This window comes from Balaenoptera physalus (assembly GCF_965194825.1).
Source record: "Balaenoptera physalus genome assembly, chromosome: 9".
NCBI lineage: Eukaryota > Metazoa > Chordata > Mammalia > Artiodactyla > Balaenopteridae > Balaenoptera > Balaenoptera physalus.
In genome coordinates, this window is record NC_138888.1 from 51,628,874 (window position 1) to 51,656,373 (window position 27,500).

Sequence of the window (27,500 nt, forward strand, 5' to 3'; positions counted from 1 at the left end):
CTTTTACTTAAAGAGGGGGAGGGAGCAACTTTAGTTACAATTAAATTGACCTCTACTCTAACTGCATTTTCATCAAATGTCCACATTCAAAACAAATTCTGCCACTTAACTAGCCAAATAACTTCTGCAACCTTGGGTTCCTCATCCCCAAAATGAGGATAATGGGAATTAAACAAGATAAGCACTTAGCATATTGCATGACCCAGAACAAACATTAAGGCTCATGTTGTTATGCTAATGTTCCTTAAATCCTAATTTTCATAAATTATGGCACATGCATTGAACGGAATTCTATTTTAACCATTTAAAACATGAGGTACAGGGACTTCCCTGGCAGTCCAGTGGTTAAGACTCTGCGCTTCCAAGTCAGGGAGGGCCCGTTCAATTCCTGGTTGGGGAACTAAGATACCACATGCCTTGTGGCGGCCAAAAAAAAGAGGCAGTTCTACACGTATTGATATGGAATGATCGCCAAGATATACTACATGAAAAAAAAAAGGACCAGAACAATGTGTATAGTATATTACCACTTCTATTCTTCTTTAATTCAGGTATTTATAAATATATATGGTGGATATATACAGAATGTCTCTGGAAGAATACATAAGAAACAAGTATGAGAAGTTGCCTCTGGGAAGGAAAACTAAGTGGCTCTGGGACAGGGGTGGAAGAAAGTCAACATTTTACCAAATTCCTTCTTGTACCTTTTGAATTTTGTGTTATTTGCTTGTATAGCCTATTCCAAAATTTTTTTAAAATAGTTTATATTAAGATCGAAACCTCATGCTACCAAAATATTCCATTATACAGTAAGTGGATTATGCTAAACTTTACAGTAAAACCTAAGGTGACTTAATCACAGTTTTGGTATTAATTTCAACTCTATTTATGATAATAATCAAAGACTGATAGAGTTTTAGCTAAATTGCCAATGAGAATCAGTTTATAAAGATGTATAAGGGTGGGGTGCCTGGAGATTTTTTTTAAAATGGAAAGCGTAAGTATGTGGATGAGGGAGCAATAAGAATAACGTCATTCATTCATTCAAAAAATATATCTGCCCATCAGGCGCCAAACACTGTGCTAAGTGCTGAGGAAACAATGACACCCAGTCCTTGCCTTTGAGTAGCCCGCAATTTAGTGGGAGTATATAAATATAGTAAAACTAGCACTCCTGTGGCCTTGGTTACTCAAAATACAGGTTCATTTATTCATGAATAACAATTTGAAAGAATGAATGAATGATGCAAGCCCGGTGACAAAATACGCCTCGCTGAAGCCTTTAGGACTTGAAAAGAACACAAAGAATCGATCCCTCAATCTGAGAATGTCTGTACACTTGCATTCCCGCAATCCAGAGAGCCCGCGGGGCCTGCAGATGTCAGAGGTACAGTCCCGGCTCAGCAGCCTGGAGAGCTTGGGATGGGGCAGGTTGGAAGAGTTCCCAGGCCTCAACCCCACACTTGAATCCCTTCAAGCGAGGTACTCCCCACACCTGGGTTTACAGGTCTCTACTCTCTAACAGCCAGGAGGGAACGAACCCTGGGTCGACATCTAACCCTCAAAATGAAAGTCACTCTGGGCCACCTCCCTCAGTGCTCCTTCAAGAGCAGGCAGTAACAGCGGTGCAAGAGAGGGTGGAACTCCTTTCGAAGAAACCTCTCGAAAACCGTGAACCAAGGAGGCAGTTTGGGGAGCTCGAGGAGGGAGGGTGACTGCCCCGAGACTGCCCCGGTCATAAGCAGTCGTCTCGGCTTACTCCAGATACAGTCACTAACCTTTACAAAAGGGGTTTCCAGGGGCGGTGACCGAAGGGGGGAGAGCAGCGGCCCAAGCCCTGCACCGGACACATCTTCCTCTCAGCCGGCTCGGCGCTAAGCGCAGGGTAACCAAGGGCGACCAAGAGGCCGCCATCTTGAGCTCCGTACAGGGGAAGGAAGAGGAAAACTTTATTGAAACCCAGAAGAGAGACGGTAGCACAGACAAATCCAGCCGTGCTCACGGAAGGCTCCGCCCGACAGAACGAAAGGGAGCAGCGGAAGAACGCGACCTCTAGTAGCGCGAGGGCAAGCTGATCTCCGGTGCCCTTCGATCCCTCCGGGCAGAGCAAACCGGGACTACGACTCCCAGCATGCAGTGCGGCGGCGCGGGGGCCGGGCGAAGGGACGGGGCGGAGGGCAGCTTTAGGCTGGGGGCAGGGGCAGTTGTCCGCCCAGCAGCTGCAGCAGCGGGTCTAAAAACACTTTCAAGGAGTTAGAACGTGTTTGCGGCGAGTATTCAAGTAACCACTCCTGAGCCTTTTCGGTTAGTGTACCTGATCGAGATTCCAAAACCTAAATAAAGTGTAGGTGGTCCAGTGGGCCTTCATATTTTAACGAAATATTGTTACCTCCGTGAACGGTATCCCCAATTTATTTGCCTCCAGCGTCCAACGCATCTTTGGCAGAGTACGTGAAATGTGCTCCTACCACTTTTGCTTTCTGTATTTCAAGAGCATAAATCATTTTCAATGTGGCATACACTCAAATGTTTTGAAAGAACATGGAAAATTCGTGTAACATGCGAAAGCCAATGGCCCGAGATGAACAAGTAGATAGAGTGGCTGTGGGACAGTGTATCTAAGGAGGAATTTCTAAGTGATCTGCCCTAATTTGATTAAACAAAAAATGTTTTGAGTCACTATGATAACTGTATTGGGAATACAAACTGCTGTCCAGAAGAGGCAGGCAATCTGGTAAGGACGGATAAAGAAAGCCACCAAAGATTCTACTAGGTGTTCTGGAATCAGTGAAAGACCACTTTGGCTGGGAAATCAGGAAGGCCTTCTAGAAGCTTTACTTTTAACAGGAAATGAAGACCTTCCAAGAACAGGGAATAGAGTGAGCTAAGGCAGGCAGGCAAGAAAATCTGGACTAGGGACTTTCTTGGCAGTCCAGTGGTTAAGACTGCGCTTCCGCTGCAGCAGGCACGGCTTCCATCCCTGGTCGGGGGAACTATGATCCCGGGTGGCGCAGTGGGGAAAAAAAAATAAAAATAAAAAAACTGGATTACAGGAAGGAGAAAGCCACGTTTCAGACTACACTAGAAAGAGTTCCAGGAAGTTAGGTAGTTGGTCTACAATAGAAGATTCCAAAGAAACAGGAAAAGGAGAGCATATAGCATGGTATAATACTTTGGAGATTTCTCTACTGACTCTGTCAAATCGTTTATAGAAAAATTATTTTGATTGTGTCTTTCAAAATGTCATTTCACATTTTTTTCTATCTTTAATTCCATTGTCTGACACGACAAACTATTCCTCCATGTTTGTTTCACTTAATGTTACTAATTTTTGGTGTGATGCTTTGTGAAAGGCCTTTTGAAAAAACTGGACTGTTTCTTCCTTGACTTACATATTCATTACACTCAAGACTTTCAGAGAGTGTCTGGGTATCATTTTGCTTGCTCTGGTAAAACAACTGCTTGTCTTGGTCTTGGTCAATGAAATTACCTCTTAATAGAGATTCCAAAGGCTTAATAATTATGGCAGTGAAATAGGAACTCATTGATAGTTTAATGCCAAATTGACAGGAAGATCTGCAGGAAATTTTCACATGACTGTGCAAGTGGACAGAAACATGGCAAATGAACTTTACTGTGTACAAGTATGAGGTAACTTGGAAATAATTTAAATTACATTTGTTGTATTCAAGAGAATTTATTATGACCAGAAAACTAATTAAGTAGCCACTGTAAACTATTTTATTAAAATACCAATCCCAAACTCCTGCCGTTCCTGCAATTGCTAAAACAAAAACAAAAAAAAAGCCCTAAAAGGAATTTTGAACATTATCAGAAAAAGTAAATCAGAAAATCACAAAGCGTTATCTTTTCCTACTAAAAAATCTCCCTAGAGAAGTGCCAAGTAGTTCTGGAATCTAATCTCAGGGACAAAATCAGGCCAGGGCTTCCCTGGTGGCGCTGTGGTTAAGAATCCGCCTGCCAATTCAGGGGACACAGGTTCGAGCCCTGGTCTGGGAAGATCCCACATGCCGTGAAGAAACTAAGCCTGTGCACCACAACTACTGAGCCTGCGCTCTACAGCCCGAGAGCCACAACGACTGAGCCCACGTGCCGCAACTACTGAAGCCTGCACGCCTAGAGCTCGTGCTCCACAACAAGAGAAGCCTCCGCTCACTGCAACTGGAGAAAGCCTGCGTGCAGCAATGAAGACCCAACACAGCCATCAATCAATCAATGCAATCATTAAAAAAAAAAATGATGACAAAAATTGGAAAGAAAGTGGTTGGTCGATAACATACTATGGTATGTGAGTTCCTGGAACTCACAAACCTGTTTCCCACCTCAAAGCTTTTATATTTCCTGTGCCTTCTGCATGGAATGCTCTCCTCCAAGATATCTACTTGGTTCACTTCCTTGTGTCCTTAGTTCCTTATGCTACCTTGCCAGTGAAGGCCTTTCCTAACCACTTAACTACCTAACTTCCTCCTTCCTAGCTTTATTTTCTCCAACATCACTATATATACTTTACTAATTTGTTAGCTTATTATCTGCTCTTACTGCTCTTCCTAGAGTTTAAGCTCCATGTGGACTGGGATTAATGTCTCTTTTGTTCACTGCTGTATCCCCAGGGCCTAGAATAGTGCCTAAGTTAGTACACACTCCATAAATGTGTATTAAGTGACTGAATGAGTTGTCTTAGTACAAATACAAAATTTATCATCATTTTAGTCTTTCTGCAAAAACCAGACTACCTGCTTCATGAAATCAGTGATGCTCCTAATATTTTGAGTCCACTTGAAGATTAATAAAAAACACCATCAAATTCAACATCAGAGAAGTAATTGGAATACAGCCAAAGAGCCCTTATTTTTCACTTATTTATTCATTCATTTATTTATCATCACACGTTTCCTCATAATTATAGGTTCTTCTAATTTAACAAAGAAACACTTTAGCTCCAAGAGACAATATGGTTCATTTGAAGACACATAAGGAATGATTTAAACCATAAAAACTCATTTTCTGGAGTCAGAGTAAAAATATCTAGCTTCTAAATTCCAATATTTGTAATTAAAGATCCTTAGCCAAAAATATAATTTAGGTTACTTAATTTCAACAAACTAAATAAATATGCCTAAGTGCCTTATTACCTATGGAAATTTCTAAACAAGATATACCCACCTCAGTAATATAAATTTATATCAAGTATAGATTTTGTGGCAAGCAGTCCATTCCTTCTAATAAGTAAGAATTACACATCTGCTGAACTTCCAACAAAAGCTACCATTTTTTTCCTTAATGAAACACTATTTCATCTGTAACTAGAGACTGGCCAAAGACAAAATATTTGAAGTCATGTTCAGCGCTCAACTCTTTATTTAGTTTCTTTCTACTTATTTTCAACAACAGATTCAAAATAACTGGTTCTGTTTGTTTTCCAGGTTTTTTTATTGAAATATAGTAGATTTACAATATTATATTAGTTTCAGATGTACAGCATAGTGATTCAGTATTTTTAGAATATACTCCATTAAAAGCTATTAATATTATAAAATAACAGCTATAATTCCCTGTGCTATAGAATATATCCTTGTTTCTTATCTATTTTATACATAATAGCTTGTATCTCTTAATCCCATACCCCTACCTTGCCCCTCCCCCCTTCCCTCTCCCCACTGGTAACCACTAGTTTGTTTTCTAAATCTCTGTTTCTGTTTTACATCTATGTTCGTTTGTTTTATTTTTTAGATTGCACATACAAATGATATCATACAGTGTTTGTCTGATTTATTTCACTAAGGATAATATTCTCTAAGTCCATCCATATTGCTGCGAATAGCAGAATTTCATTCTTTTTATGGCTGAGTAATATTCCATTGTATATATAATTTGTTTATATATATACATATACATATATATACACACACATATATATATAAACACATATATACACCACATACACATATATGGTGTGTATATATATTCCCTCTGTTCATGGACACTTGGATTGCTTCCATATGTTAGCTATTGTAAATAGTGCTGCTATGAACATTGGGGTGCATGTATCTTGTTGAATTAATGTTTTCTTATTTTCTATCTTATTTTCTAGATATATACCCGGTAATGAAATTTCTAGATCATATGGTAGTTCTATTTTTAGTTTTTTGAGGAACTTCCATACTGTTTTCCACAGTGGCTGCACCAATTTACATTCCCACCAACAGTGTATAAGGGTTACCTTTTCTTCACATTCTTGCCAACGTTTGTTTGTTTTCTGTAGACTTTTTGATGATGGCCATTCTGACAGGTGTGAGATGATACCTCATTGTGCTTTTGATTTGCATTTCTCTAATAATTTGCAATGTAAAGCATCTTTTCATGTGCCCATTAGCTGTTTGTATGTCTTCCTTGGAGAAACGTCTATTCAGATCTTCTGCCCATTTTTGGATTGGGTTGTTTGGTTTTTTTTGATTTTTTGTTTTTTTGATATTGAGTTGTATGAGTGTTTTTCAGTTTTGAATATCCTTTATCAGGATATTCTTTTTTTTTATTTGAACCACATGATAATATGTCTATTTGTCTATTTACCTATATATTTCCTCCTTAAATGTTTCTTACCCAAATTTTAAGGGGGAAGGAGAGGCTTTTCTTATGTAATTTCTCCACATGCCCTCTCTGCCATCTTTCTTTTAAAAATAGAAGCAACCCCCAACCATTTCTAACCTCCCCCAAATCCACATGCAAATTTGTAATCTGGGAGCCACCTTCAATTAATTTCTCTTCCTCATCATTCACATGCAATCTTTCATTAGATATAACTGAATCTATCATCTTAATATGGCATAAATCCACCAACTACCACTGGGTCTTCCTCCTGTCTTTCTGAGGGTAATACAGTCATCTCCTAACTGGCTCTGTCTCTCTCTCCTCTGATCCATCTTGCTATCAGGTTTGTTTCCAAAAATGTGACCTATCTGACCACACTGCATCACAGATTCTGAACTTGCAATGCCTCCCTACTCTATACCGAATGAAATACAATTTATTATGGACCTTTAGAAAATCAAGATCTGGTTCCTAACCTACCTTACCATCTTCTCATAAATGACTGAAACCCAGTGATTTACCAAGTATCTCATTTGTTTTCATGAACCTCCATATATACTATTCTCAAAACACTGGAAAATTGATCTCACCTTCCCACGCCCTACCCCCATCTTTATTTCCTAAATGCGTTCTGATACTTTTCTTATTGGGTTGGGCAAAAAGTGCCTTTGGTTTTTAAGTAAAAATAAAAGACACGTTTTTCATTTTCACCAAGAACTTTATTGAACAACATAGTCACCCTTTTGTTCCACTACCTTCTGCCATTTTTCAGGCAACTTCATAATCCCATCTTCCCAAAACTTTTTATCTTTTTGAGCAAAGAACTGTTCCAGGTGCCTTTTACAGTCTTCCAGGGAATTGAAATTTTTTCCATTAAGAGAACTTTGTAAAGACCTAAACAAATAGAAATCCGAAGGTGTAATGTCTGGTGAATTCAGTGGATGAATCAGAACTTCCCAGCCAAGCTGTAACAGTTTTTGCCTGGTCATCAAAGAAACATGCGGTCTTGCATTATCCTGATGGAAGATTATGCATTTTCTGTTGACTAATTCTGGATGCTTTTCATCGAGTGACGCTTTCAGTCGGTCTAATTGGGAGCAGTACTTGTTGGAATTAATCGTTTGGTTTTCCTGAAGGAGCTCATATTCGAGGACTTCCTTCCAATCCCACCATATACACAACATCACCTTCTTTGGATGAAGATCGGCCTTTGGTGTGGTTGGTGGTGGTTTATTTCGTTTGCCCCACAATCTTTTCCGTTCCACATTATTGTATAGTATCCACTTTTCATTGCCAGCCACAATTTGTTTTAAAAACAGAACGTTTTCATTATGTTTAAGTAGAGAATCGCATGTGGAAATACAGTCAAGAAGGGTTTTTTTGCTTAACTTATGTAGAACCCAAACATCAAAGAGATTAACATAACCAAGCTGGTGCAAATGATTTTCAATGCTTGATTTGGATATTTTGAGTATGTCGGCTATCTCCCGCGTGGTATAACATTGATTGTTCTCAATGAATGTCTCGATTTGATCGCTACCAGTTTCAACGGGTCTGACAGCTGACACATACAATCTAACAAAATTGTTTTGAATGAAGTTAAAGACAACTAAGTGCTACTAGAGCTATCTTACAGAAACAACCGAACGAACCTTTTTGGCCAACCCAATAATTAGAAAAAAATAATTACTGGGACTAGCAGATATAAACTATTATATATAAAATAGATAAATAATAAGTCCTATTGTGTAGCACAGGGAACTATATTCAATATCCCACAATAAACCACAATGGAAAAGAATATGAAAAAAGAATATGTATATATATGTATAACTGAATCACTTTGCTGTACACCAGAAACTAACACAATAGTAGTTCAACTATACTTCAGTTAATAAAAAGGAAGATAGAATTATGAAAACTAATAATCAAATTTTAGTATTTCCAGGGCAACTCCAAGAATGTTCCAGGTTTAATTAATACTGCATGTGTATTCAGTATTCATCATTACAAAAAAAAAAAAACTTCATGTATATGGATATCCAGACTTATGAGAAAAATTATTTTTAAATCTTCAAGGTACCTTAAAGATCTTCTGATTTTAACCCAACCATTTTACATATTGAGACTCAATGATCCTAGAGATAAGTGACTTAACCAAGATAATACAGGCACCACTCGTTCTTGAAGTTACCTGAAGAGTAAGAGGGACTGAAAGCTTATTCAATTAGATAGTTCTTCAAAAGGCCCTTAAATCAGATATATATATAGACAAAAAGTATACCATGCTATATAGAATTCTGATTGCCATGCAGTGACCAATCTAGTTCTGTTGTTTGGTTAAATTTGATGCAATGCATATCCAGGCAATCAAATAGACTCAGTGTTTTTCAGTTCTATAGATTGCTTCTTCAGAGGAACTAAAATTAAATTAAATTGCAGCTCTTCATCAAAACTCACAGATGCAATCATAAAGCTATATGAACTCATTTGTTTATAAGTATTAGTACTTGCACCTGGTGACTACACTCAGAATTAGCCATGATTTGGCCTAGACTTCAAAGGAATCAGCTGGGTGTTTTGTTTTGTTTTCAAATGGACCTCTTGGGAAGATTACTTGGATAAGTAATTACCCAACTTTACTGATAACAGAGAAGTTCTCAATCTAGAGTCTCTAGATGATAAAACTTAAATACCTTTTAGTCATGGGACATATCTAATTCAAGAAGGGTGTCTTCTGCCAAAACCAAGATTGGAGAAAACTAAGGCACCAGATGAGGAAAGTGTCATGAGATCTCTAATGTCTATAAACACCAATTATAAGGGCCCAATTTTCCCAGCATGTATCTCAGTTAGCCCAAGTAATTCTCATCAACTTCAAAGGGAGAGATGTGCATCCACAGATCTGAGTTTGCCATATCCAGGGCTTACTCAGCAGGAATACATACTATAATTCATGGTACCAGGCTTCATTTCTTTAGTCCAAATCAACTCAGCTGGATTTTGAAGCTTTTGTTTTTGGAAATAATCAACTGTCCCTTAAAACATCAAATCCACTTGGCTTTATTTCACATATCAATCCTGTTGATTACCTAAGATAAGCCATAGTTTGAGTTTATAGATTGATATGCAAGATGTGTATTTTAGAACTGTATGCTATACTACTATGTAGCTTTACAGTATTAAACTACTAAAATTTATTCTGGAGATGATTTTATTCATAGCAAAGAGAAAAACAAGAGATATAATTTCCTGTGTTTGCTGTTCAATGATTTTTTTAAAAATATAATTCTGCTTATAGGTACTGTTTTTCAGCTTTAATTTGATACTTTAATATCAGGTAAATTATCTTTTAATGTAATTACTTTTATATAATAATTATGATCTTGAAAGTCTGCAAAGTGATTAAAGGGCATTTTCTAAGAAATAGATTTCTGGATTTAAATTATACAGTTTTTCTGCTTATAGTTTTGGTGTTATCTAATTTATTATTATTACTATTATTAAATAGTTTTGAAGTGGCAAGTATAGAGTTAGACATTTACAAATATCTGAGATGTTAGGTCTAAAATGTTTTTAATCACAGATTTTGAAAGTTGAGACAAGTATATCCCCGTTATCTTTTTTTTTTTAGCATTTATTAGTTTTGACTCACTCTAGCATGTTATACACATAGCACCTGTGCCCATTTAGCAAAGAATTTCAGTACAAATCACTCTGAATTGAATAGACATCTCTAAGAAGCATTACAATTGTTGCAATATTTTTAGAAACTGAAACAAGGAAATAAACAACTTCAGTAAAAGTGATTTAAATAACAAATAACGTATCTTTATAAACAGCTTATCTCCTTGAGAACAAAGAATAAACAAGGAGATGAGGTTTTTTTTTTCCCTTCACTATTAAAGCAGATCACAATATGAATGGGTGAAATGTCATGAATAATTGGAGAAAATCACAGAGTAATCTTCGACAAAAACATCTGATTTATTTAAATTGTCGTTGTTTGTCTTATTAGAACCTTTATTTAACCTTGTTATCCACAATGCAGTATTCAAGCTGGTCTATCAAAAATATACTTTGGAACTAACGATATTTTGAAATTTTTGACTTTCTCAAATGCAGGCTATGGTAATGTAAATCTCCCACAGCAGATGTTTTACTTGGGACCTAATTAATTGACATTGCCTTAGACAGAAATGCCTGTGAAAACTAATATTTTGAATATAAAATGACAGTAAATAAATCAAGGCTTTGAAACACTCTGTCAATAGATTTAAGCTCAGTTTTCTGGTCAAGAGGATCATCAAGCTTTCCAGTACTAGATTCATTTAGTTACAACATAGATTGAATAGCCTCTGCTCACAGGCCTAGCCACACACCACCAGTCACTTCTAATCATGGCTTCAAGGCCTCATCCTATGATTTCCAACTACATTCTTTCTTTCTAGGTAAGGCCATTTCCTTACCGACTCGTTCACAGATTCTAGGCCTTTCAGGGCTTACCATGTGTCCGGCACTGTTCTAAATGCTTTATGAATATTAACTCTCAGTACTCATAATCACCTGGTAAGGTAGATACTATTTTTGTCCCCATTTTATACATGAAGAAACAGGGACAGTCAGGCAAAGTAACTTTTCTAGGGTTACTTGGCTACTAAGGATTTTGCCCATTTCCTCTACCAAACCCTCACTAAATATAATTGATTTGCTCATAGTATTGTCTTCAAGTCAGACACATTTATGTAAAATATAAATTTCTAGGCAAGAGATATTTATACTATAAAAACATATCAGAATGGTAGTATGTAAATCATGCTAGTATTGTGCCTAATGGATAGAAGAGATTAGAGAAAGCAAGGTGGCATGGAGATCTCTGTGGTCTAACATTAACCAAGCTAGGGTATGGCAAGGGGGTGAGGGCAGATGAGAAAGAGGTGAAAAAGATGATGCACAGCTAAAGCCCAAGCAATTCAAAAAATAATACTTACAGCAAAAAGGATATAAATATTGGGGGTATTGCTTGAGAGTAAATGGAATGAGAGTGACTTTAGATATGCTGAGTTTGGTTAGTCAATAGGACAACAAACAGAAATAGCACATGGGTGCCTGTGTGAGTGTGTGCTGTGGGGCGGCAAACATTGTAGTAATATGCCCATACTCCAAGTTGAGGTAAGTATCGATTTGGGAGCATTAAACAGCTGAGTGGATCAAGCCTTGTTGCAGCAGGCCTGGTCAATCTCTCTACTGAAACCAGCCCACAGGTTCTGGCCAAATACACCTCCTGTGAAGATGTGTTCCCAAATGAGTAGTTAGGAGAGCTTACTTCCTTTGCAAACACAACTAGGAATCAAAGCTGGTATGCCTGTGTATATCCTAGTGGCTAAGGCCTTTCACTAGAACACTGATACCAATCCACAGAGACTTGCCAGGCCTTTCACCTCCCAGTAGGAGTTACGGCGCTGTTTGCGTCCTGACACTCTCTTCCGACCTGGCTTCTCATAGATTTCCAGTCTGGGCAGTCCTCACCTGCTTAATGCAGTACTTTCTTTGGGTCAAACTAGAGAAATAGGGGCAACTATTTCTCAAGTCCATTCTTTTCTCTACATTCCCACTGCTGCTATCTTAGTTCTGCCAGAGTGATCTTTCTAAACTAAAAATCAAGTCACTCCCATTCAGTGGTTTCCTTTAGAATGTCTTTAGATAATGTCCTGAACCACAAACACTGTAATGCCTCATGGCCTTGTCCCTCTGGCCTTAGTCCTTGCCATTTTGCACTTTCATTCCAGTAGTACTAAACTATGTGTAGTTCCCCAGCAGTGCTTTCCTCTGGGCCTCTGTATTTATCTCTATCTCTGGAATTCACCTCCTACACACAGGCACACCCAAATCACAGGCACTTTGCACGTCAAACACTAACTTTATGTCTCAGTTTTGTTGCTTCCTTCTGGAATTCTTTCCCTATTACCCTTAAGACTGGGCTATGTGGCTCTCATCACGTTCTACTGACGTGTCCCTATGACCAGACTGAAAGATCCAGGAAACAAAAACCGTATCTTGTTCGCCACCTTCCCTCCTCTCCATGCTCCCTCCTGCCCTAGCACCTAGCACAGCACTTGGTTTACTGTAGCTGCTCAGTACATATTTGTCACATGAATGGCTAGAATGCTCTAAGTGTCCTAAGGGAGACATATCTGTTCAGCTAAGGAGACCACATGATGCTATTGGTTCTGGAAATGACCCTCTCCCTGCCCCACCAATTAATCAATACAATATATATGGCATTCTTCAGATTCTCTAGATCCTTGCTATTTGGTGTGGTCTGGAGACCAACAGCGATGGCATTTTCTGGAACTTGTCAGAAATGCAAAATCTCAGGTCTCATCCTAGAACTCCTGGATCAGAATCTGCAGTTTTACATAATCTCCAGGTGACTTGTATGCATATTAATGTTTGAGAAACACTGCTCTAGATAACATTGTTGGTTCTTTACTTAGAAAGTTCATAATCCATTTTCTTGAGAGAAGGAATACAAATGCCTGGTTCCCACTGTTCCGACAGCTCAGGACTTGTGTATTTTCACCCTGATTCAGGTTTACACTAACCTTGCCTGGCCTTACATGGTTGAAATCAGCCACTCTGCATGAGGTCAGGGGCCTTCAATTTCAAAAGGAATCCTGTGGCTTTTTTTTTTTATCCCCCCAGAAGTCAACCACTTGAGCAAGGACAGAAATTGCTCATTGTCATGGCTGCTTTTGACTCTTCCAGACACTGGATCCAATGTCATCTCTAAGAGGAGAGTCCCTCCTCACCCAGGAGTGTCTAAGCAGTCCTCAGCCATTGGCTGGTGTGCTCAGCATTTGGCTGCGAGCAGCCATGGGAAATGTGGACTCAGAGCAAATGCAGTAACGAATTTCAGCACACAGCAGCTGAGGCCATAGGTTAATTATGTTTCCTGAGGCTAGAGATCTGAGAGGCACATTCTCATGGCTACCACAAAGGGTTAAGAGAAGATATAGGGAAAAAGGCATAATTGGTGGAGAAGAACTTGGATAAAAGCAAGAGAGGGGGGTTCCGGTGTTGATACAACCAGCTGGGCACTGCCTGATTTACCAGTACAGAAGAGACACTAAATCACGCAAAAAAAAAAAAAAAAAAAAAAGTAACAAAATGTAGAATTGAGTGTGCGTTGGAAGAGACACTCTGTGAAGGATCTCAGGGTACAGAGTAAGACCCCTCAAAGGGCGTGCCTAAAACACAACAGATCAACAGATGCTCACTAACCTGCCTTCTGAGAGTGAATCACGTTACCAGGTTTATTTTGCTGAGTGGCTTGCTCCAGGTCTTGCCTCTTCTTTTTTTCTTTCTTTTTTTTTTTTCAGGATCTTAGTTCCCCAACCAGGGATCGAACCCATGCCCCCCACAGTGGAAGCACGGAGTCTTAACCACTGGACCACCAGGGAAGTCCCTTGCCTCTTCCTTAAATGAAACTGTGAACAAATATACAAAGAAAATCAGTGTGAGGATGTGTTCAACTAAAGTATTAACCTCCCCAAGATCCCGAACTCTTAGACAGTCCAAGGAGTAACCCTGCACTGACCCCTCCATGACTGTGGAAGTAGAGAACTTAACCTTTAAGGGAAGGATAGAGACTATCTGATATGCTCCTAGAAGGGCTTAACATCATCTCCAAAGCCTCTGAGTCTCCAACCCCAGCTGGTCGTCCAACAATTCAATTCAATTCTGACACTAAATACCTGGACTTAGCACAGACCCTGCAGGTTAAAGACTCAGTCCCACAAGACTGCCCCCACTGCAGACACCAGCCTTAAATGGGGTGCCTAAGCTACCCACTCCTGCCTGGCTGGTTACAAATTTGAGGATTCTCATGACCCCCTTCCCCCTCAGGTTTAATAATTCGACTCACAGAACTCAGAAAAAACACTTTATGTTTAACAGTTTATTATAAAGGATAACAACTCAGGAATAGCCAAATGGAAGAGGTGTCCAGGGCAAGATACGGGGGAGGGGCGAAAGGCTCTTCCTTGCCCTCTCCTGTCTGCCACATTCCCAGGAATCAGGGGGTGAGGCTGAAAATTTCACTGTGCTTTGCAGATATTGCAATTTTACAAATTGAAGGTTTGCGGTAACTCTTAGCGGAGCGAGTCTATCAGCGCTATTTTTCCAACAGCATTATTTTTTAATTAAGGTATGCACATTGTTTTTTGAGACATAATGCTGTAGCACACTTAACAGACTACAATGTAGTGTAACGTAACTTTTGTATGCATTGGGAAACGACAAAATTTGTGGACTTGCTTATTTGTGATATTTGCTTTATTGTGGTAGTTGGGAACTGAACCCATAGTATCTCTGAGGTATGCCCGTACAGGAGCTTATCCTGCAAATATAATCCCATGTGTGTGTAATGACGGCATATTCAAGGTTATTCACTGCAGCACTGTAATAGTGAAAGACTGAGGTCACCAAAGATATTCGTCAGTAGGGGATGTAGTGGAGAAAAATTTTTCCCTCTACCCTTCTAGGGTAGATAATAATCAAATTGACATAAAACAACGTAACAGGAGAGAAACAAATTTAATTTTGTATGTACAGGAGTCCCATAGAAGCATGAGACTAAAGAGCAAGTTGGGCAGTTGAAGCTTATGTACCATCCTGAGCTAAGGAATGGGATAGGGGCCTGGGGCTTCCAAGGGGGAGGACAGTAATTCACAGGACAATAAGAGGAACAGATGTTTGGTAATTAGATGTTTGCCCTGCCACAGAAATAGGTCATTCAGACAAAAGTTCTCTCTGGTAATAGCTCTCTCTAGGCCAGGACCCCTATCTACGTTCTTTTAGGTAGTGGCGAGAGAGGTACAAGTTTTTCTTGAGTCTGCTGCATCTTGATTGCCCTCTGTTCAAGACAATCCACATGCCAAACTGGCATATTTTGGGGTCACACATTCTGCTCCCCTTCAGGGACAAGTTAAATAAATTATGGTACATCAGGTAATGAAATACTTTGCTGCTGTATAAGTGTGGATCTATCTCCAAGATATATTGTTAAGTAAAATAAGGTGCAAAAGTGTGTGTATCCTATGAAGCCATTTTTGTTATATATACATATATATATGTAAGCATGCTAGAATATTTCTGGAAGGATACAAAGATATGTATGCAGCAAGAAACTGGTAACAGTGGCTGTCCATAGAAAGGGAAACTAGATGGCTGCAGACAGGGATTGGAGGCAGGTATATCAATGGATACTCTTAAGTGCATTTTGACTTTTGAATCATGTAAATGCTTTATTTAAAATTAACAAACAAACTACAGTGTTTATAATTTCCTCAATACCAAATCTGAAAATGCCCGCATTCTCAGAAGCTGGAAGTAGACTGGGCATGCCTTGAGCTCTCAGAAGTTCTGAGGGTGACTCATGTTGTAAGTAGTCTTCAGTGGAGAGGAGGGAGATACTAAACTTTGTGGCTTTTACTTTGCTTTGTACTGCATGAAGTGAGGTTACATGCTGAGAGTAAGGAACAGGGGTGTGAAATACAAGAAGAGGATAAAATAAGGGAATGCTGAGGTGTGTTGAAGGGTCAGCTGAGGTTGGAAACCATAAATTTGCAAAGGTGCCAGCTAGTTTGGGATTTTCTTCAGGAAATCACAGCAGCCTGGGAGCAGGGGTTTAGAGGTAGGTTAGGGTGTGAGCTTTGAATTAGAAAAATATATAAGAGTGGCCAGGCTGGTCCTTGAGAAGTTTACAGGACTTCACTAGGTTTGCCACATTTTCAGAGTCTGACACTCTGGAGGTCCAGCTACTTGGTTTTACCATTTTCCTCAGAGGTGATTAGGCCTGGGGGAGTGATGCATTAGTCAAGTTCACAAGACACTGATTGATAAGACAGAACCTCAATTTACAAATTTAAAATGAAAACTATTAACTAGCTGGTCCCACAAGGCAGCATCTCCTTTTGCCTACAAGAAAGTCCTCCTAACAAATAACCCTAAAATGTATATGGAACCACAAAAGACCCAGAATTGCCAAAGCAATCCTGAGGAAAAAGAACGAACCTGAAGGCATAACCCTCTCAGACTTCAACAATACCTCAAAGCTACAGTAATCAAAACAGAGTGGTATTAGCAAAAGAACAGACATATAGATCAATGGAACAGAATAGAGAGGCCAGAAACAAACCTACACACCTATGGTCAATTAATCTTTGACAAGGAAGGCAAGAATATACAGTGGAGAAAAGACAGTCTCTTCAGCAAGTGGTGTTGGGAAAGCTGGAAAGCCATATGTAAATCAATGAAGTTAGAACACACCCTCACACCATACACAAAAATAAACTCAAAATGGCTTAAAGACTTAAATATAAGACACGACACCATAAAACTCCTAGAAGAGAACACAGGCAAAACATTTTCTGACATAAACTGTAGCAATACTTTCTTAGATCAGTCTCCCAAGGCAAAAGAAATAAAAGCAAAAATAAACAAACAGGACCTAATCAAACTTACAAGCTTCTTGCACAGCAAAGGAAACCATAAACAAAACAAAAAGACAACCTACAGAATGGGAGAAAATATTTCCAAACAATGCAACAGACAAGGGTTTAATTTCCAAAATATACAAACAGCTCGTACAGCTCAATATCAAAAAGCAAACAACCCAATCAAAAAATGGGCAGAAGACCTAAATAGACCTTTGTCCTAAGAAGACATCCAGATGGCCAACAGGTACATGGAAAGATGTTCAGTATCACTAATCATTAGAGAAATGCAAGTCAAAACTACAATAAGGTATCACCTCACACAGTCAGAATGACCATCATCAAAAAGTCTACAAATAAATGCTGGACAGGGTGTGGAGAAAAGGGAACCCTTCTACACTGTTGGTGGGAATGTAAACTGGTGCAGCCACTATGGAGAACAGTATGGAGGTACCTTTAGAAATTAAAAATAGAGTTACCATATGATCCAGCAATCCCACTCCTGGGTACTTATCAGGAAATGATGAAAACTCTAACTTGAAAAGATACATGCACCTCAGTGTTCATAGCAACATTATTTACAATAGCCAAGGCATGGAAGCAATCTAAGTGTCCAACAACAGATGAATGGATAAAGAATCTGTAGTGTATATATATATATATATATATATATATATATATATATATATACACACACACACACACACACACACACACACACACACAATGGAATATTACTCAACCATAAAAAAGAATGAAATATTGTCATTTGCAGCAACATAGATAGACCTAGAGATTATCATATTAAGTGAAGTCGGACAGAGAAAGACAAATACCACATGATATCACTTATATGTGGAATCTAAAAAAAAAAAATTATACAAATGAACTTACTTATGAAACAGAAACAGACTCACAGACACAGAAAACAAACTTATGGTTACCAAAGGGGAAAGGGCGGGGGAGAGGGATAAATAACAGTTTTAACAGATACACACTACTATATATAAAATAGATAAACAACAAGGATTTACTATATAGCACAGGGAACTATATTCAATATCTTATAATAACCTATAATGGAAAAGAATCTGAAAAAGAATATATATATATACACATATGTAATATATAACTGAATCACTTTGCTGAACACCGGAAACTAACACAACACTGTAAATCAACTATATTTCAATTTAAAAAATTTTTAAAAAAGAAAGTCCTCATAGAAAATGAAATTATTATCAGCTGACTGTTCAGTGATCTCTGAATAAAGAGGAATGGATGATCTTAATGACTAGAACTATCTAGCTGTGATAATCTAATATACTACTCAAGGAACACAACTCTCAAGGTGTCCACAGTAATTCAGGCACATTGACAAATTATTTTTCTAGAATTGAACCATTAGGAAAACATAAAATTGGTTATAGTTTTCTATCATCTTAGCCCATGGTTAGAATATGGCTGTATCTTCTCGTCCCCACTGCCCACTTCAGTTGCCACCCTTGTGTTACCAGTGTTAACAGTTTGGTGTATATCCTTTGCTACAAAAATATGCACATATAAAAGTACATATATACAATGACAGGGTTTTGTTTGTTTATCCAAATGGGATCATACTGCACAGATTATTCTTTGATCCTTACTTACCAAAACATCGTGGATATTCCTCTTCTAATTCTAATAACTAAAAATAGATATATTCTAACACCTTAAGAAATAAAAATAGGGACTTCCCTGGTGGCGCATTGGTTAAGAATCCACCTGACAATGCGGGGGACACGGGTTCAAGCCCTGGTCCAGGAAGATCCCACATGCCATGGAGCAACTAAGCCCGTGAGCCACAACTACTGAGCCTGCACTCTAGAGCCCACGAGCCACAACTACTGAGCCTGCGGTCTAGAGCCCACGAGCCACAGCTACTGAAGCCCACGCGCCTAGAGCCCGTGCTCCGCGACAAGAGAAGCCACAACAATGAAAAACCCACGCACCGCAACGAAGAGTAGCCCTCCCCCCCCAAAAAAAGAGTAGCCCCCACTCACTGCAACTAGAGAAAGCCTATGCAGCAATGAAGACCCAATACAGCCAAAAATAAATACATAAACTTATTTTTTAAAAAAAGAAATAAAATAGAATTATTTCATTTGCTCTAGTATATAATTTATATATTACATATAAATTACAAAAAATAGTATATAATTTCCCATAGTTTGAATATACTATAATTCAAGCATTTCTAATTCAGGCTGTTTTCAGTTTTTGCCACTACAAATAAAGCTGCAATAAACAGCCTTGGACTTACGTCCTTAAGAACTATGGTCTCTTGCAGCAAAATTTGGATTTGGGGATCAAAGTGTCCTGAACATTTTCCTTCTGAATACTTTTAATTTTGATAAATATGAGCAAATTGCCTGTTTCCTTACAGTCTCCCTAACACTGTTTGTTTCTGTTCTTTTTGATTTTTGCCAATATGATAGAAAACAGTATTTCATATTTGCTTTAATGTATTGATACATTTATTTGATTGGTGAGGTTGAGCATATTTTTCCCACTTATTGTCCATTTGAATTTCTTTTCCTAAGAGGCAGCATGAAACAGTGGTTACGTGTATAAATTCTGGAGCTAGTTTTGCCATTTTGTACTTGTTATTTTGCCTTTGTGCCTCAGTTTCCCCATTTGTAAAATGGAGACAGTAATGGTACCCACCTATAGGGTTGTTAGGAGGATTTGACAAATTCATTATCTGAAAAACATGTAAAATTGTACCTATCCATATTCTTTGCTCATTTTTCTATGGGATTGTCTTTTTCTTATCAATTTATGGGAGTTCTTTTTATATTAGGAATATTAGCCATTCACTATCTTACGTGTTACAGATATACTTCCCCCAATATTTTTTATTATAATGCCTTTTGGTATGTAATTTTTATTAAAAATTTATGTACTTAAATGACTACATTTTCTTTATAGCTTGTTTCCCATATTGTTTAGGAAGCACTTTTTTTAAAAAATTTTATTTATTTATTTATTTATGGCTGTGTTGGGTCTTCGTTTCTGTGCGAGGGCTTTCTCTAGTTACAGCGAGCGGGGGCCACTCTTCATCGCAGTGTGCGGGCCTCTCACTATCGCAGCCTCTCCTTGCAGAGCACAGGCTCCAGATGAGCAGGCTCAGCAATTATGGCTCACGGGCCTAGTCGCTCCGCGGCATGTGGGATCTTCCCAGACCAGGGCTCGAACCCGTGTCCCCTGCATCGGCAGGCAGATTCTCAACCACTGAGCCACCAGGGAAGCCCAGGAAGCACTTTTTTTACTCAAGGTTATACAATTTTTCTCCTAAATTTTCTCTAAACATACTTTTTTTTAAAAAGATATTTCAATTCTACCTTGGAATTCCCTGGTGGTCCAGTGGTTGGGACTCCGTGCTCTCACTGCTGAGGGCCTGGATTCAATCCCTGGTTGGGAACTAAGATCCCACAAGCCACGTGGTGTGGCCACAAAAAACCACAACAACAAAAATAAATAAATTCTATCTGGAATTTTTCCATGGTATAATGCAGGGGACTAGCTATGTGGTCTCCCTATTCCCTAGACATTCAACTGTGTCAGCAACATTTCCCCAATGAATTGAAACGCTCCCCTTGTTATATATCATGTTCTTTGTTGGGATCTGTTCTGCACTCTATTTTATAGAGAGCCAAAACCACTCGTTTTGTTTTTTGGTTTTTTCTGGCCATGCTGCGCGGCTTGTGGGATCTTGATTACCCGACCAGGGATCCAACACAGGCTCTCGGCAGTGAAAGTGCAGAGTCCTGACCACTGGACCGCCAGTGAATTCCCCATACTCTTGTTTATAGTTAGCTTTACAGTGAGTTTTAACATTTGGTAAAGCAAATCCCACTTTGATTTTTTTCACTTTCATAATCTTCTTGGCTAATCTCCAACATATGAACTTTAAAAAAATCTTGTCCAGTACTACCCAATGCACCCAAGGCAGAGAGGAGGTTAAAACCAATCACAGTGGGATTCTATTTGCATTATTAATTTTATTATTTATTTTTTATGTGTCAAACATTTTATTAAATCATTAATGAGAGAATAAGATGTTACAATTGGTTCAGAGAAGTCAGAGGAACAGACGTATATATAAACAATCAGGAATGCTGATAAAATTTTTTTTAATTAATTTTTTTTATACAGCAGGTTCTTATTAGTCATCCATTTTATACACATCAGTGTATACATGTCAATCCCAATCTCCCAATGCATCCCACCCCCCCCACCCCCCCCACCACCGCTTTCCCCGCTTGGTGTCCATACGTTTGTTCTCTACATCTGTGTCTCAATTTCTGCCCTGCAAACCGGTTCATCTGTACCATTTTTCTAGGTTCCACATATATGCGTTAATATACGATATTTTTCTCTTTCTGACTTACTTCACTCTGCATGACAGTCTCTAGATCCATCCATGTCTCTACAAATGACACAATTTCGTTTCTTTTTATGGCTGAGTAATACTCCATTCTATATATGTACCACATCTTCTTTATCCATTTGTCTGTCGATGCGCATTTAGGTTGCTTCCATGTCCTGGCTATTGTAAACAGTGCTGCAATGAACACTGGGGTGCATGTGTCTTTTTGAATTATGGTTTTCTCTGGGTATATGCCCAGTAGTGAGATTGCTGGATCATATGGTAATTCTATTTAGTTTTTTAAGGAACCTCCTAAGTTATTTTATTTATTTATTTTTATTTTCAGCTGTGTTGGGTCTTCGTTGCTGCACGCAGGCTTTTTCTAATTGCAGCAAGCAGGGGCTACTCTGTTGCGGTTCGCAGGCTTCCCATTGCAGTGGCTTCTTGTTGCAGAGCTCAGGGTCTAGTTGTGCAGGCCTAGTTCCTCCCCGGTATGTGGGATCCTCCCCGACCAGGGATCGAATCCGTGTCCCCTGCCTTGGCAGGTGGACTCTTAACCACTACGCCACCAGGGAAGCCCCTGCATTATTAATTTTAGATGAAGTGATATTTTTCTGATATTAAGTCCTCCTATTCAGGAACATGGAGTCTTTTTTATTTAGGTTTTGGTTTATATCTTTTAATAAAATTTCATAATTTTGTTCTTATAGATCCTGTGTCTTCCTTCCTACGTATTTTTTTTTTTTTTTTACTTTTGGTCACTGACGTGAATAGGGTATTTTTTCCATCTCCAGTCTAACTAGACATTGCCTAGACAGAGGAAAATTATAAATTAAGTTCTTTACTTTCACTCGGTCACTAAATTCTCTTGTTAATTCTAGTAGCTTATTCTAGTAGCTTCTTTATGGATTTTTCTAGGAATACAATCATATCTTCTGAAAAATAAAGATAATTTTTTTCCTGATGTTTATCCTGGGAAGCTCTTCTTTAGCCATTTGACGGTGCTGCTATTTTCTATAGCTGTTTCCCCACTGCAGGCAATTGTTGCTGCTGCCCAAGGCTGCACTGAGTGGTCTCCAAAGAGACAGAAGCTTTCTAAGAGAATATCCCATGATTGCTTTGTACAGGTGTCACGGATGACAACACAATACAGTTGTTCTTGGTCTCTTAGCTCTCATATATTCCAATTCAAAGAGTCATTTGTACACATTTTTGAGTTCACTGCCCTAATCATACCAGTCAAGTTTCCACTGGGTCTCTTGCAACAGGTCGAGCAGGGAGTCCTGTCTGGGTACTTATTCTGATATTACTTTTACTCTTTGACAGGGAGATATACTCAGAGAGAACTTGTCTGACCACCCTAATGAGCTTGTCTGGGTCACTCTCACATTATCCAGTTTTATTTTCTTTATAGCATCAATCATATTGGCAGATATATTATTTATTGGTTTATTATCTGTCTCCCCAAGATAGAGCATATACTAGACAATTAATCTGATGAGACCAAGGAATTTCAATGTCTTCCTCACTCTTTTACCTCTAGTATCTAGAGTTGAAAACACCTACTGGGCCTTCAATAAATACTTGTTTAATGAATGAATGTTGAGTTTGCTTGAAAATAATCTACATCATGTTTAAGTAAATTTTTTTAATACCAACTTTTCTTATTTTTATTAAGAATGGTTGCTAATGATCCAGACAATTTTTCAGCTTAAGGGACAGATCAGATTATTTAAAGTGAATGGGTTTTCTGAAACTCAACATATAAAGAAATGCAGAAAGAGTTGTGAGACTATAACATCAAGGGAGTGAACTCCCCAGGCAGAGATAGACATCTATCCTTCTACCTCAATGCTCAAAGTCTGCATTTGTTGGAGATTAACTGCTATCTACTTAATTGTTTTGTCTTTTTTTCATTTCTGATAAAGGCTTTTTTGAGTTCCACTTCAAATGCTGTACCAATACGTTTAGTGCTTTTTTTTTTAATTTACTGGAACTTTGTGGGAACTTGAAGGGAAAAAGTTGCAAATCACTCAAACATCAGAAAGTCAAAGGAGGTTTCAGCCCATATACTGTTATCTTGTTTCAGAGGGCCGACCAGTCTCCCCAAACGGTTCGACCGTACGGTATGATCTCGCGACGTTGTTTTTATTCCACTCTACTTTCCCACGTTCAATTTACCAAGCCAGACACATGTACGGTGAAACTCTCAAGTTGATATCAAAATCATTTGAGGCATTAATTCAAGGTTATCTAGAAAGGCATTTTCAGTGGTTTACAGTGAGACGGTGGATAGGTTGGCACTGAGCGTAGGCAGTTTTGTTCGGATTGCGGGCAAACCTCCCCTACCTCGCCGTTTAACTTTTGTCCCCGCGGCTCCCAAGACCGCGAAGACCGTTTCCGGCGTTCTCCCCACTGGTCCAGGCCAAAACGGACACAGAAACACAGGAAGCGCCCGCCCTCGCACCCCCGGTCCCGCAGCACCTGGGCCGCAGACCCGCGGCGGCGCGCTCGCCCGATGCACTGTGGGCGCTGTAGTCTGGCCAGAACCTGTTCGCACCTACAAGTAACCTGACTGCGCTTTTCTTCCTCTGCCTGGTGCGCAGTCACCCTCCGCGGTTTCCCCTGGGGCTCCTGGCCCAGGATGCAGCGTTCCGGCGGGTCAGCTGCTCCCCTCTTGGGGACAGGAGGCGGAAGCCGGAGGGGCGCGGGGAGGAGCTACGCGTGCGGAGTGAACACCCACCGTACGTGCTCGTTCGCCCTGCGACCGCTGCGCGCGAGCCCGGCGTCCCCGCGGCGGGCAGCAGCGGCGGCAGCGGGGTCGGTGGAACGCCGAGGGGGTGGAGGGAGCCCGCGGCGGCGGCGGCGGCGGCGGCGGCTGCAGCAGCGAAATGGCGGAGACCGTGGCGGACACCCGGCGGCTGATCACTAAGCCGCAGAACCTGAATGACGCCTACGGGCCTCCCAGCAACTTCCTCGAGATCGATGTGAGCAACCCGCAGACAGTGGGAGTCGGCCGGGGCCGGTTCACCACCTACGAAATCAGGGTCAAGGTGAGGCCGTCTTACCCCCCTACGGAGAGACCCCTCCTGCGGTCCCTGGTGCCCCCAGCCGACCCTGGAGCACAAACCCTCAAACGGCCAAGGCCGCCTAGGCCGGGGCTCCCGGCTGTCCGCGGGCGGGGTCGTGGGCCAGGGCCCTTCTTCGTGTAGGGCTTGGATGGGGGCGGCAGAGTGAGCTGAGCCCAGCGCTGGCACTTGAAGAAGGTACTCGAAGAAGAGGGCGTGGGTTGAGCGCCGCTTGCCCCTCAAGCAGCTGATCTGGGAATGACATCTGAGTTGGAAAGGGGTAGATCTTTCGAGAACACAGCCCTTCATCGGGAAGGGAGCTAGCTGTGACTGAGAAAGGGGGTTTGCGCAAAGTTGAAGTATTTCCGGTTTTCTTTTCCTGGATACTTTTCTCCTAGGTGGCCAAGCCAAGCTGATTGCTTCAGACCCTTCCCAACCTACCAAACTCACCTAGGTTGTACGCTTTTCTGAACAGAACCTCATGGGAGTTCACAAAAGCCTGACAAATTTGGTAGGGCTGAGCCAGGCGAGAACGGTGATTGGAAATGATTGACGTTAGTATTTTGGGCCACCGTCGTGCTAAAGGCTGAGGAGTGGGGAGTGTTGCCTACCTCACAATCAGAACTACCACTGCTTTAAGAAAAGCCTGTTCATTTAGGGGTCTTGCTCTCCTAATTTCGAGATTTGCACTTCACTGAATGAAGGAATCAGCTGAAGTAGAAACACATTTATAATTTCATAACTAGTATTTGTTGGCAGTAAGTAATTCAGATGATTTGAAAGATGCTAATTGAGAATAGTGCTTCACTTTCACTCTCTAGTTCAGAATTAAAGAATTTCCTCATGTATGGAAGTATCCTTAAAAATTAGTTACATAAAACGAATCCAGCTGTTAATGACGACAACAACAAATTACTAAAAATTAAGCGTAAGAATTTGGTTTTAGAGTAATCAAAATTTACATAACAAGTTACTATTAACATTTAAGTGGAGTAATTTGTCATTAACTCACATTTTTTTGTGTGGTAGAATACAGCAAAATTTAACATCTTAACCATTTTTAACTGTACAGTTTAGTAGTGTTCAGTTTATTCACTGTTGTGAAACTTACTTTAAAAAATGATTTACTTTTCATGTGTTGCTAGAAAAATGTAACAGTCGTCAGACTTTAAGATATGAAACGAACAGGTTCATGTTACAAGCCACCGTTGTCTCCCTAAGGATGTGTGGGCCACAAGCAGTCTTGTTACAGTGAAACTGCAAAATTTGAGCTCCAGTGTACCTAGGGAAGTACATTATCACGTAAGCCAAGTGAAAAAAATGAGGCACTTTTTTTTTAACTTTTGGAATGGTTTGGGATTGTCTTAAATATATGGCAGATCGTTCACTAAAAAGAACTTCCTCTTTTACCCTTATTCACTAGCATGTTTTCCTTTATTTCTTGTGCTAAAACAGAGCTTGGTAGTCCTATTTCTAAACTGCCAGAGCTAGTACTTCCTGTCACACAACTGAAGTGGAATCTCCTGCCTACATTTCCTCCATTTAATAACTTTGTGTTAATCATGCTGAGTGCCTTATATTAAATGGACTCTAGTATGATAATTATTTTAAAAAATTCATCTGATATTTTATTACCAAATAGCTTATGTGACACTTAAAAATAGTGTTTATGGTATGATCATTTATATTCTGGAGATTAAAATCCTTTTTAAGAGTGATTAATGAGTTAAGGAATTAACAAAGTACACATCTACACTGGTTTGTTAGATTATATACACCAGTTTGTTTTGTGTTAATGACTGTTAGGTCATAAGTCATGTGCCCTCTAAGAAAATGTAATTGAGTTTCTAATGCTTATGAAATGCCATTGGGGATTCTCTTAATAATGTAATGTGTTAACTTAAAACTCAGGACACCATATAGTAAGATATTAGAACTTATTTTAGCAGCATGTGATTTTTGAGAAAAATTAAGGTAGAACTGCCAGAGAGATGAATAGGTAAGTCATTTTGTCATTTTTTTTATTACTACTTTTCTAAACTCTTCCTGCTCTCCCTAGCTCCTGCTGCTTGCCTTCTGCTGTTGAATTTGACATGTGGCAAACCATTTTATGTTCCAAAGTTTGGGCCCTTAAACTATCTTATAGTTACTCTCTAATTCTAATCTTGAGAAGAATGTTCCACTTTATAGGATCTGATTGAAATTACTCTAATTCACAGAGTAATTTTATCTGGATGGTGGCACTTTAGAATGCAAGTTTCCCAGTCTCCATTTATCTTTTGGTTTGAGGATAGTGTTTAAGACTATTAGGATCACTTGATTAATATCTCTGGGCTTTTGAAAATAATTGGTACAGTGTTAATGTTTTTTAAAATTGTTCTAATGATAGATATAGCAGAGAGCACCATAAATGATTAAAAGTTTTTGAAAGCTTAGGGTCTAGAATTATTTTGGCATATTAAAGGGAAGGCTAAAGGGGAGAGTCAGTCACTGTTTATGAAGTTTGTGCTATAACGTAACTTTAATTTTCTGGAGATTTTACGTTAATTAAGGTCTATTGTACCTAGAGACAACTGTTTTGAACAGGAGTGAAGTTAAGGATATTTCTTGAGCTCTGAGTTCAAAGAATAGATTTATCATTTATTAGCAGAGTAAGGTGCAGAATCTAAGCTCCACTTCCCCTCTGTAAAATAGGTATGCTAATAATAGTACAGTTGGCCCTCTGTATCTGCTGGTTCCTCATAGGAGGATTCAACCAACCACAGATCTAAAATAGAAAAAAATTCCAGAAAGTTCCAAAAAGCAAAACTTGAATTTGCTGCACACTAACAACTATTTATATAACATTTACATTGTATATTAAGTATTATAAGTAATGCAGAGATGATTTAAAGTAAAAGGGAAGGACTTCCC

General features: G+C 39.4%; 2 protein-coding genes across 6 annotated transcripts in view; one reads left to right on the top strand and one right to left on the bottom strand.

Moving 5' to 3' along the window:
- The window catches only part of AFG1L (AFG1 like ATPase), a 224,103-nt gene extending 199,925 nt beyond the window's left edge, over positions 1-24,178 (bottom strand). Inside the window, exons 1-2 of one of the 4 annotated variants that reach the window (XM_082475319.1) lie at positions 24,080-24,178; positions 13,894-14,099 (exon numbers count right to left, since the gene is read on the bottom strand). Coding sequence is in view for 2 of the 4 variants with exons in the window: in XM_082475317.1 (XP_082331443.1) it covers positions 1,779-1,914 (136 nt within the window). In the remaining 2 variants the exon portion in view is untranslated. The other 3 variants (XM_082475318.1, XM_082475317.1, XM_082475316.1) reach the window with 3 other exon arrangements.
- An 86-nt stretch (positions 24,179-24,264) lies between these two features.
- The window catches only part of SNX3 (sorting nexin 3), a 43,663-nt gene continuing 40,427 nt past the window's right edge, over positions 24,265-27,500 (top strand). For both annotated transcript variants that reach the window (XM_082475473.1, XM_082475474.1), the window contains exon 1: positions 24,265-24,572. In XM_082475473.1, the coding sequence (XP_082331599.1) occupies positions 24,411-24,572 (162 nt within the window). In that variant the 5' untranslated portion in view covers positions 24,265-24,410. The remainder of the gene's footprint in view (positions 24,573-27,500) is intronic.